Source organism: Brachyhypopomus gauderio, chromosome 5 (assembly GCF_052324685.1).
Source record: "Brachyhypopomus gauderio isolate BG-103 chromosome 5, BGAUD_0.2, whole genome shotgun sequence".
Classification (NCBI taxonomy): domain Eukaryota; kingdom Metazoa; phylum Chordata; class Actinopteri; order Gymnotiformes; family Hypopomidae; genus Brachyhypopomus; species Brachyhypopomus gauderio.
Window position 1 is genome coordinate 32,083,071 of NC_135215.1, and position 12,516 is coordinate 32,095,586.

The 12,516-nt window shown below is 43.6% G+C and overlaps 1 protein-coding gene across 1 annotated transcript in view; it reads left to right on the top strand.

Moving 5' to 3' along the window:
• Positions 1-12,516, top strand: part of nell2a (neural EGFL like 2a) — a 61,254-nt gene that overhangs the window by 33,304 nt on the left and 15,434 nt on the right. The window contains exons 14-15 of the mRNA XM_077007159.1: positions 1,085-1,207; positions 1,820-1,915. Coding sequence (XP_076863274.1) covers positions 1,085-1,207; positions 1,820-1,915 — 219 coding nt within the window. The remainder of the gene's footprint in view (positions 1-1,084; positions 1,208-1,819; positions 1,916-12,516) is intronic.

Below are 12,516 nucleotides of genomic sequence, written 5' to 3' on the forward strand. Positions count from 1 at the left end.
CATATAGTTTCTGCCAGAGAGCACTCATGCAGGAATGAGTCATACTCTGGCTCTCCTGAAGTTAGTGAATCCACACACACACACACACACACACACACACACACACACACACACACACACACACACACACACACACACACACACACACACACACTCTCCATTCTCTATTTGTTTCTGCCTCTCAGCCCCCCCCCCCCTCTCAATTTGAACCTCAGTCTCCAAAATAAAACAGACACTTACCAGGAATAATGTGGCAGGAGCCATCCAGACTGGAAGAGGCCTTTATAGAGGAATATATCATACTGGCTGTGACTGAAGCCTTTATTAGTTGTTATCTGTTATTGGAATTGGCTGTAAGTCAGATAATGGACTAGTGCAAATAAACTGGACAGGATGTGATACAGGACCTTCTGCACGAATAATATTGTCTCTTGTAGAAATGCATACAAGCATAACTTTATCCTGAGATCAGGATTGCTTATGTTATACCTTACTTTGATAGTCCTGAATGACCATGACCTTATGACCATGATCACACTGAATCAACAGTTCTGTTCCATTATCATTAGTGTTTAAGCTAATTATCTAACCATCATTTGGGTTTGTTGGGAACTGTTGAAGATGAGATGACCTTGAGAACTTTTTTGCTCTTGTTAGACATGAATCAAAGAGGATTATTTATTAAATGCTTGCCACACACTAAGTGGAAAAGCTCTCTCATAGATAAAGGTCTCTCCGAGAGTTCACGGTGAGCTGGAGGTCAGAGATGGCAACTTTAGCTTTACAAGATGTTGCCGTGCATGCGTGAGTGTCTTGGACTGTTTGCATGGGTTTTACACAATCTTAAAAAACGAAAGTCACCGCAGTTTCATCTTGGTCTCCGGGCCTCAGGAGGAGTCCGCCATGCTGTTCTATCAGATCTCCTGGCTCACGTTCCTCCTGAGATCCACCCCCCCCCCCTATCTTTCCCTGGCCTGGGACAGCAGCGCGCAACACAGCTGTTCAAAGTGAAACTGTCCAAGCTTGGGCTTTCGTTTGCATGCATCTTATTCCATCATTCTCTCCTTCTTGCTCTGTGTTGCAGAACACGACGAGTGTGCGTCTGGACAGCACAGCTGCGATGAGAACGCCTTGTGCTTCAACACCGTAGGGGGACACAGCTGTTCCTGTAAACCTGGGTACATAGGCAACGGCACTGTCTGCAGAGGTGAGCCTTACCTCTGCTGAACCTGAACTCTTATATCCTGTCAGGGCTGGCTCGGATGCCACGCCCTCTACCTCCGCACGGGGCACCCGAGTCAGTCCCAGACTAAATCGGCATAAATCAGCATAATCAGCAGTGATTCGTCTCAGCTGTTTTATAGGCTTCTTAAGGAAGCTTGTGGAGACGAATCACTGCTGAATCGTTTTGGTCTGCTTACACGTTGATAATTCCGTGTTGTTTTCTGTTTGTATTTCTACCGTGCTCGCACGGTTTAGTTTCATTTTCGGTTTTGCGCGTCGTGTTTAATTTTCTCTAGTATTGTTTATTGCTCAGGTGTGTGGGTGCGCGCGTTATCGCTCGTTTTTTACGCTCTGCATTTTTTTACTAACCGGCACTTGGGTCCTCCCTTCTCTGTTTCTTACGCGGTGTGTACGTCTCTGTACTCACCTCGTTACATATCCCACTGTGTGTCTTCTCATGACGCGTCTCATGATAAAACGTGTTGAGTGACCGTTTGTGTGGAACATTCATTTTGAATCTGTTTTGACAATTTTTATCTATTAAAAATTGATTCTAATAGCCTTGACCCGAATATGACTTCTGTTTGACCCCCAGCCCTGTGTGACACCCTGTGCCTGAACGGCGGTACCTGTGTCTCTCCCAACGCGTGCGTGTGTGCTCAGGGCTTCACGGGCCAGAGGTGTGAGAGAGGTAAGACCACCCGGCTGTCTTCCTGCTAGCCTCTTATCAGTCTGTCTTGCTGCAAGATGGTCACAAGCTGTCTCGCCACATACGCTCTGTCCCCGGGTGCCCGGTGTCTAAACTGGTGTGAGGAAGTGAAACCATGGCGCGTCCCTATTACTGCACTGGTGTGGAACTGGGCTAAAAGCAACACAACCATCACCTAGCAACTGTACCACCTGGAGACGTCAGAATGTCCATAGGGCTGTACATCTGTATGTCAGACATGTTCTCAAGGTTCTAGATGATCTATGTTCCACATGTTCTCAGGGTTCTAGATGATCTATGTTCCACATGTTCTCAGGGTTGTATATGATCTATGTTCCACATGTTCTCAAGGTTCTAGATGATCTATGTTCCACATGTTCTCAAGGTTCTAGATGATCTATGTTCCACATGTTCTCAAGGTTCTAGACTACCTGTATATTCCCATTATTCCCGATCATGGCTAGCTTGTCCTACAAAACAGCCATCAGATTTCACAAACCTGATTAACCTGTGGCTACTAACATCAGCCCAAGTCTTGGTGCTCTGTGTGTTCCTATGAGCAGTCTCGGCACATTCATGCAGCTTTAGGCTGGATGCAGAATGAGGACCACAGCTTCACGGGCCAGCGCACCACGGCCGTGGCTCCGTGCGGTCCTAAAGAGAGCCTTCTTCAGTTCGTCATCTATCCCACAGATTTACTCTTTGCTCACTTTTTGCGGCGAGAGGGGTTGAATTTGCTGGGGCCATTTTAATCAGGAAGCTCCGCAGGGCTGTAGAAGGCAGTCGGGCTGTGATGGATCAGCTGCCCTCAGTTCGCCGGCCCCCTCCTCTCGGCCTGATTAAGGGTGGAGGCAGGAGCTGAATGCGGCCGGGGGGGGGGGCGCTTCCACTCAGGGGGACGCATGCTGCAGCGAAAGGGCCAGGCACACGGAGCTCGTCTCCGCAGCACCTGCCGCCCATCGATTCCATATATAGGACCACTTTTGCGAGGTGTCCCTTGCCGGTGCCCGATTGAAATCCAATTGTTTTTCTTTACAGTGGCCACCGCATCATTACACGAGTGGCAAGAGGAATGATTAGCTTTCTGAAGAGCTTTTGAGACCTGTGATTGTAAAACAACAATTGCTATTCATATGCTTCAGGTCCAAAAAAATAGCTTATAAAAATACAATACATTTAATTCACATATAAATATCTAAATAGAATTAGACTTTGTTTAAAATTAGAGAGGGTTAGTCGTGTGTCTGTGTGTGTGTCTGTGTGTAGGTGGGCGAGCATGTGTGTGTGTGTGTGTCTTCCATGAACCTGTTACTACTCTGACAGCTGGTGTTCTTAGTCACACGCAGTACATATTAAGCAAAACAGTCGAACACTTCGATTTTTAATTTGTAAGTGTCAAAAACCACACGAGGAGCTCTTTCATGAGAAAAGAGAGAGTCAGACAGAAAGAGAGTCAGTCAGAAAGACAGGTAGACAGTCACAGAGTCAGACAGAAAGACACGGGGGAGGGACACAGGAGATCATAATACAAGCACATCTTAATACAGCACTTCAGCAAATGTCAGCTATGACCAGGAATCACTAGGTAACTTTTATCTATAGCTGTTTGGTTATTTAGTCTTTGAGGCATCGTTTGTGTCACAAGTGCACCTGTGTCATCTGGTGTACCATGACCAAATTTTAAACCACATTTTTATTGCTACTCTTGTCACTGTTCATCCTGCAGTGCTATTTATTGAACCTTGCTATGAAATATTAAACAATAACATGCTTACAAAGAGAGCATGAGGAGGCCCTCTCCTATCCACCGCTGGTAGTTGAGCGGCTCCGTAGACAGAGGAAGAGGAAGAGGCAGGTTGGAGGCGAGGGGGTGGGGGGTGAGGTGAAGAACATGGAAAGGCTTTCATTCTCTCTCAGTATCGGGCTTCTCCACGTCGGCTTTGAGGAGCACCCTCGAGACCCACCCACTACCTAACCACCTAATAACTGCTCCGTGAAGCGGGTGTGTGTGTGGGGGGGATGAGGTTGGTGGAGGTGGGGGGTTCTTCGGAGAGATAGAGAGGAATTTGAAGAACAAAAGGGCTGAATTTGTATTATTAGATAAATAAGCAAGCGGTAAGGAGGTGATGGAGACGTGTGTTCTTCTAAATTTCATTATTATTTTGTTTCTTCATCTACGGAAGATATTGACCAAGTATGAAAGATGTTACCTTAATCCACAAGGGAGTACTTGGCATGGATTGTATCTGTGCACCACACTAAAGACACAGCACTACAAGGGCCTTCTTGTATGAGCGGTAAATACTTAGTGATGTCAAGATTATGTATATGTCATATTCACATAAATGACACATAAATGGAATCACACGTTGTGAGTGGCAGATGGCAGGCATGTTTTTAAACCTCTGTTCATAATTCACTACAAATTACAATTATAATCAGAAATGGTGCCCGATGGACGTCTTTTAAAATACAGCACCATTTTACATTAATGCTGCCTGGAACTCTGCACAGGACCACAGCAACAGAAAATGGCTTCCTCACTAGAAAAAATAACTCATCCAAAGCACAGTATACTTACCACAGATGTTTGTAAACTGTTAGAGGAAATGGCTCCAGGAGGCTTTTGGATAAAGCCCATAACTGTAAAATCACTAGATTTGAAAGGTTCTGATGATGAGAAAAGGCTGTCCAGTTTTTTGAAGGCCATGTTAAGAGTGCTGTAGAAGACTTACAGGAAACATCTTGGCCAAGATAGAAAATACATGGGTGGAAAGTTGTGAAGTTTTGCTTAAAAAGACAGATGAATTGATTATTAAAATACTTGTAGAAAAGTTTGGTTTATGTTGCATACAGAGAAAATTTCAGCATTAGCACATACATACATGTAATGTTAGATAATTAGCCAAAAGCATAATCACAGAGGCACTGTATGGCACTGAATTAGAAGTAGGCACATTCTTAATGTAGTTGATGTTTTAGGTTGCAGATTAGGAATGCATGACTCAGCTTGTGGTTTTAACAGTCTGGAAGCTCATCAGCAGTTACGGAGACGGAGAGAGATGTTTGAAGTGTTGCTTTCTTTGCTCACGATGCAGGTCAGGATATAGCCAAAACAAAAGGACAAGTGTCTCTTTTCATCACTGCAGGAGAATGCATCCTCTTCTAAATCTCCGTATGTCTCTGTGTGGTTTGTTTTCATCTTTTTTGTGGTAGAACAGCTTTTTTTTGCACAAAATCTTGCCAAACCATTTTGTTTATCTCTCGTTAATCTTGTTTTCATGTTACGTCTTCAGTCTTCAGTACTGATATATATATATATATATATATATATATATATATATATATATATATATATATGATCCGATAAAGTATTTTAGAATTATTCGTGATGGCTATATGTTTTATAATTGTTGTATTGGAATATGGAAATGAGAAAGTGAACTTTCAATAGCAATATTAGTCATTATAGTTTATTTCCTAGATTAAATAACAGATGCATGCACACACAAATAATCAATTTGAAAGTTAATAATTCAGGTAAAAAAAAAACATTGAAGAAAGATTTGACATTTTGAGCATTTCAGATTAAAGCGTCACAGCAGTGATGTACATGTGCTTGCGTCTGCCTCCTGCAATGACAATAGCTACTGTGGAACTTTCATAAAAGAACACAAGACGCACATCCCCCCCCCCCCCCCCCCCCCCCCCCCCCCAAGGGGGCATTATTGACCCAAGAGCAGCTCTGGGTTTTCTCCTGTATAGATTGTGCCTGGTTCTGCAGGCGATTACTTTTGCCTTATTAATGGCTGGAACTGAAACTGCCATTCTGTGCAAATATAGCTCATTAAAGGCCCATTCAGTAGGTCTTCCAATTACTCAAAGAGAAACATACATACTCACAGTAAGAGGGCTAGAGAATAAGAAAAAAACACAGAGAGAGAGAGAGATTAGAGAGAGAGAGAGAGAGAGAGAGAGATTACAGAATGGGTAAAGCACTCACAGAGCTGAATAAACCGGAGGAGTACAAGCTAATTATGCCTGCACACAGAAGAAGGTGCACCAGTGTAGGCAAAGGTCATGCTATTTACAATATACTTGTACGAATTAAAGTGTTTTGTAGTCTTATCAAGCTTGTTAATTAGTCCTTTGTGCAGGGTCACATTATTCTGGGCCCATGACCACACCCAAACCTTTTGTTTACATAAGTGCTCCATCACACACACACACAGCAAGCACAAGCTTATACCTGACTGTCTCTCATGTTTAATTAAGAGTGTCTGTTTAAGGTATTGTGTCTCTTGTGAGTGGCTTTTAAAAACATAGTCAGGGAGTATGTGTGTGTGTGTTGGGGAAGCATGTATTTATTGGATGCTCGTCCAAGGGGGAGTGTGTGTGTGTGTGTGTATGTGTGTGTGTGTGTGTGTGTGTGGAGCCTGCTCTTTGCTGGATTTGCATGTTAATTTGTGTACAGCTGTGTGCTTTTTTCTGGTATACAGAGACATATTACAGGTACATCACATTTGTACTTAATGGCCAATTCTCCATGGTCCAGGTTTATTTATAGCATGTAGACCTTTGAAGCCCTCTTACTGGTAGGAACTGTCAGTTCCCCGTGACAATAAAGTACACTGGACGTAAGAGGTTCTCCTGCTCCAGTATGCTGATTGAACCCTGATGAAGTTCTGATACCCTGATACTCCTCACCTGGCTGTGAAATGTACAAACATATAGAAACTACTCTCACTGTGTTGTCTGCTATAGCTAGCGTTCTTGTTCTACAGACCCGTGCCCACACTAACCCCGCCCCTGTCCAGGGGGAGGTGTCTTGGCTGGGTTGGGTGTGCAGGGTGTGCCCTTGTGTCCCAGAACGAGAGCTCCGAGCCACTGCCTGCCAGCCTGCAGTGCTGCTGAGCTGGGCTGAACTGTCCTCCCGTGGACAGGGACAGACTGGATGGAAAAGGAGAGGGTGGGGGAGGGGGAGAATAAACGAGTGGAGCGAGGGAAGACACACTCGCCCTCTGCCCTCTGAGAGCTGCTTTAATAGAGCCTTTGTTTCCAGCTTGTCACTCAAGATAACAAGGGAAACAGCTCTGGCCTGTGCACTCCTCCTTCACTCCTCCACTCCTTCACTCCTCCTCCACTCCTCCACTCCTTCACTCCTCCTCCACTCCTCCACTCCTTCACCCCTCCTCCATTCCTCCACTCCTCCTCCACTCTTCCACTCCTCCACCCCTCCTCCTCCACCCCTCCTCCTCCACACCTCCACTCCTCCACCCCTTTACTCCTCCACCCCTCCACTCCTTCACCCCATTTGTTCAGTCTTTCTCTCATGTTTTCTCTCAGTCTCTTGTTTTTTTTCAGTTCTGTCACAGCTTCATTCTGCCCCTCCCCTTTACCTCTCATTAATTTTGTTTTCATATTTTGTTATGTCTGTTCCTCTCTCTCTCTCTGTTCCTCTCTTTCTTTCTTTCTCTCTTGCTCTCCGTCTCTCTCTCTCCCTCCCTCTCTCTGCCTTTCTCTCTCTCCCTCTTTCTCTGTCTTCCCATCTCTCTATCTCTCTCCTTCTCTCTCTCTCTATCTCTCTCACTTTCTCTAAATTCAGTTAAAGGTTTATTGATATCATTATTTTCAGTTACATTATTGCCAGATCCTGTAAATGATAATTGATGGAGGTTTTAACAGGTTCATAAATCACAGAGTGAACTCAGGTAGATGTAATAATAAACATGGGAAATGTGGCCATGTAAAATCCATATATAGAAACATTTAAATATATACAATGTGTGTATAAAGTAAATATATGGATGCATTACATTGTCTCACAGTGTCATGGTAACACAATCTGCACAAAGAAGCTTTGCCTTCTCAGAAGTCTTCAAGTTAATCAAATGAAACTGAACTGACAAGCTTTATATTGTCTTAGACTTGCAACACCTTGGATTTGATGGCTTAACCTCTACTTATCTATTGTTGTGAAGGCATGGGAATGACATCACTGTAAATAATGTGTATAAAAGATGACTTTGACATCTCGGGGGTGTATGTTAGGTGAGGGAGTCATGTAGGTTACGGAGTCATATGTTAGGGAGTCGTGTATATTAGGTGTGGGAGTCGTGTATATTAGTATATTAGGTGTGGGAGTCATATGTTAGGGAGTCGTGTATATTAGGTGTGGGAGTCATATGTTAGGGAGTCGTGTATATTAGGTGTGGGAGTCATATGTTAGGGAGTCATGTATATTAGGTGTGGGAGTCATATGTTAGGTAGTCATGTATATTAGGGGTGGGAGTCATATGTTAGGGAGTCATGTATATTAGGTGTGAGAGTCATATGTTAGGGAGTCGTGTATATTAGGTGTGGGAGTCATATGTTAGGGAGTCATGTATATTAGGTGTGGGAGTCATATGTTAGGTAGTCGTGTATATTAGGTGTGGGAGTCATATGTTAGGGAGTCGTGTATATTAGGTGTGGGAGTCATATGTTAGGTAGTCGTGTATATTAGGTGTGGGAGTCATATGTTAGGGAGTCGTGTATATTAGGTGTGGGAGTCATATGTTAGGGAGTCATGTATATTAGGTGTGGGAGTCATATGTTAGGTAGTCATGTATATTAGGGGTGGGAGTCATATGTTAGGGAGTCATGTATATTAGGTGTGAGAGTCATATGTTAGGGAGTCGTGTATATTAGGTGTGGGAGTCATATGTTAGGGAGTCATGTATATTAGGTGTGGGAGTCATGTTAGGTAGTCGTGTATATTAGGTGTGGGAGTCATATGTTAGGGAGTCATGTATATTAGGTGTGAGAGTCATATGTTAGGGAGTCGTGTATATTAGGTGTGGGAGTCATATGTTAGGGAGTCGTGTATATTAGGTGTGGGAGTCACATGTTAGGGAGTCGTGTATATTAGGTGTGGGAGTCATATGTTAGGGAGTCGTGTATATTAGGTGTGGGAGTCATATGTTAGGGAGTCATGTATATTAGGTGTGAGAGTCATATGTTAGGGAGTCGTGTATATTAGGTGTGGGAGTCATATGTTAGGGAGTCGTGTATATTAGGTGTGGGAGTCATATGTTAGGGAGTCGTGTATATTAGGTGTGGGAGTCACATGTTAGGGAGTCGTGTATATTAGGTGTGGGAGTCATATGTTAGGGAGTCATGTATATTAGGTGTGAGAGTCATATGTTAGGGAGTCGTGTATATTAGGTGTGGGAGTCATATGTTAGGGAGTCGTGTATATTAGGTGTGGGAGTCATATGTTAGGGAGTCGTGTATATTAGGTGTGGGAGTCACATGTTAGGGAGTCGTGTATATTAGGTGTGGGAGTCATATGTTAGGGAGTCGTGTATATTAGGTGTGGGAGTCACATGTTAGGGAGTCGTGTATATTAGGTGTGGGAGTCGTGTATATTAGTATATTAGGTGTGGGAGTCATATGTTAGGGAGTTGTGTATATTAGGTGTGGGAGTCACATGTTGGGGAGTCATGTATATTAGGTGTGGGAGTCACATGTTAGAGAGTCCTGTATATTAGGTGTGGGAGTCATATGTTAGGGAGTCGTGTATATTAGGTGTGGAAGTCATATGTTAGGGAGTCATGTATATTAGGTGTGGGAGTCACATGTTAGAGAGTCCTGTATATTAGGTGTGGGAGTCGTGTATATTAGTATATTAGGTGTGGGAGTCATATGTTAGGGAGTCGTGTATATTAGGTGTGGGAGTCATATGTTAGGGAGTCGTGTATATTAGGTGTGGGAGTCGTGTATATTAGTATATTAGGTGTGGGAGTCATATGTTAGGGAGTCATGTATATTAGGTGTGGGAGTCACATGTTAGGGAGTCGTGTATATTAGGTGTGGGAGTCATGTATATTAGGTGTGGGAGTCACATGTTAGGGAGTCATGTATATTAGGTGTGGGAGTCATATGTTAGGGAGTCATGTATATTAGGTGTGGGAGTCACATGTTAGGGAGTCGTGTATATTAAGTGTGGGAGTCATGTTAGGGAGTCGTGTATATTAGGTGTGGGAGTCATGTTAGGGAGTCGTGTATATTAGGTGTGGGAGTCATGTTAGGGAGTCGTGTATATTAGGTGTGGGAGTCACATGTTAGGGAGTCATGTATATTAGGTGTGGGAGTCATATGTTAGGGAGTCGTGTATATTAGGTGTGGGAGTCATGTATATTAGGTGTGGGAGTCACATGTTAGGGAGTCGTGTATATTAGGTGTGGGAGTCATATGTTAGGGAGTCGTGTATATTAGGTGTGGGAGTCATGTATATTAGGTGTGGGAGTCACATGTTAGGGAGTCGTGTATATTAGGTGTGGGAGTCACATGTTAGGGAGTCGTGTATATTAGGTGTGGGAGTCATATGTTAGGGAGTCGTGTATATTAGGTGTGGGAGTCATATGTTAGGGAGTCGTGTATATTAGGTGTGGGAGTCATGTTAGGGAGTCGTGTATATTAGGTGTGGGAGTCATATGTTAGGTAGTCGTGTATATTAGGTGTGGGAGTCACATGTTAGGTAGTCGTGTATATTAGGTGTGGGAGTCACATGTTAGGGAGTCGTGTATATTAGGTGTGGGAGTCATATGTTAGGGAGTCGTGTATATTAGGTGTGGGAGTCATATGTTAGGGAGTCGTGTATATTAGGTGTGGGAGTTGTGTATATTAGGTGTGGGAGTCGTGTATATTAGGTGTGGGAGTCATATGTTAGGGAGTCGTGTATATTAGGTGTGGGAGTCATATGTTAGGGAGTCGTGTATATTAGGTGTGGGAGTCATATGTTAGGGAGTCGTGTATATTAGGTGTGGGAGTCATATGTTAGGTAGTCGTGTATATTAGGTGTGGGAGTCACATGTTAGGGAGTCATGTATATTAGGTGTGGGAGTCATATGTTAGGTAGTCGTGTATATTAGGTGTGGGAGTCATATGTTAGGTAGTCGTGTATATTAGGTGTGGGAGTCATATGTTAGGTAGTTGTGTATATTAGGTGTGGGAGTCATATGTTAGGTAGTCGTGTATATTAGGTGTGGGAGTCATATGTTAGGGAGTCGTGTATATTAGGTGTGGGAGTCGTGTATATTAGTATATTAGGTGTGGGAGTCATATGTTAGGGAGTCATGTATATTAGGTGTGGGAGTCACATGTTAGGGAGTCGTGTATATTAGGTGTGGGAGTCATGTTAGGGAGTCGTGTATATTAGGTGTGGGAGTCACATGTTAGGGAGTCATGTATATTAGGTGTGGGAGTCATATGTTAGGGAGTCATGTATATTAGGTGTGGGAGTCACATGTTAGGGAGTCGTGTATATTAGGTGTGGGAGTCATGTTAGGGAGTCGTGTATATTAGGTGTGGGAGTCACATGTTAGGGAGTCATGTATATTAGGTGTGGGAGTCATATGTTAGGGAGTCGTGTATATTAGGTGTGGGAGTCATGTATATTAGGTGTGGGAGTCACATGTTAGGGAGTCGTGTATATTAGGTGTGGGAGTCATGTTAGGGAGTCGTGTATATTAGGTGTGGGAGTCATGTTAGGGAGTCGTGTATATTAGGTGTGGGAGTCATATGTTAGGTAGTCATGTATATTAGGTGTGGGAGTCACATGTTAGGTAGTCGTGTATATTAGGTGTGGGAGTCACATGTTAGGGAGTCGTGTATATTAGGTGTGGGAGTCACATGTTAGGGAGTCGTGTATATTAGGCGTGGAAGTCGTGTATATTAGGTGTGGGAGTCATATGTTAGGGAGTCGTGTATATTAGGTGTGGGAGTCATATGTTAGGGAGTCGTGTATATTAGGTGTGGGAGTCATATGTTAGGGAGTCGTGTATATTAGGTGTGGGAGTCGTGTATATTAGTATATTAGGTGTGGGAGTCATATGTTAGGGAGTCATGTATATTAGGTGTGGGAGTCACATGTTAGGGAGTCGTGTATATTAGGTGTGGGAGTCATGTTAGGGAGTCGTGTATATTAGGTGTGGGAGTCACATGTTAGGGAGTCATGTATATTAGGTGTGGGAGTCATATGTTAGGGAGTCATGTATATTAGGTGTGGGAGTCACATGTTAGGGAGTCGTGTATATTAGGTGTGGGAGTCATGTTAGGGAGTCGTGTATATTAGGTGTGGGAGTCACATGTTAGGGAGTCATGTATATTAGGTGTGGGAGTCATATGTTAGGGAGTCGTGTATATTAGGTGTGGGAGTCATGTATATTAGGTGTGGGAGTCACATGTTAGGGAGTCGTGTATATTAGGTGTGGGAGTCATTTTAGGGAGTCGTGTATATTAGGTGTGGGAGTCATATGTTAGGGAGTCGTGTATATTAGGTGTGGGAGTCATATGTTAGGGAGTCATGTATATTAGGTGTGGGAGTCATATGTTAGGGAGTCGTGTATATTAGGTGTGGGAGTCATTTTAGGGAGTCGTGTATATTAGGTGTGGGAGTCATATGTTAGGGAGTCATGTATATTAGGTGTGGGAGTCATATGTTAGGGAGTCGTGTATATTAGGTGTGGGAGTCGTGTATATTAGTATATTAGGTGTGGGAGTCATATGTTAGGGAGTCATGTATATTAGGTGTGGGAGTC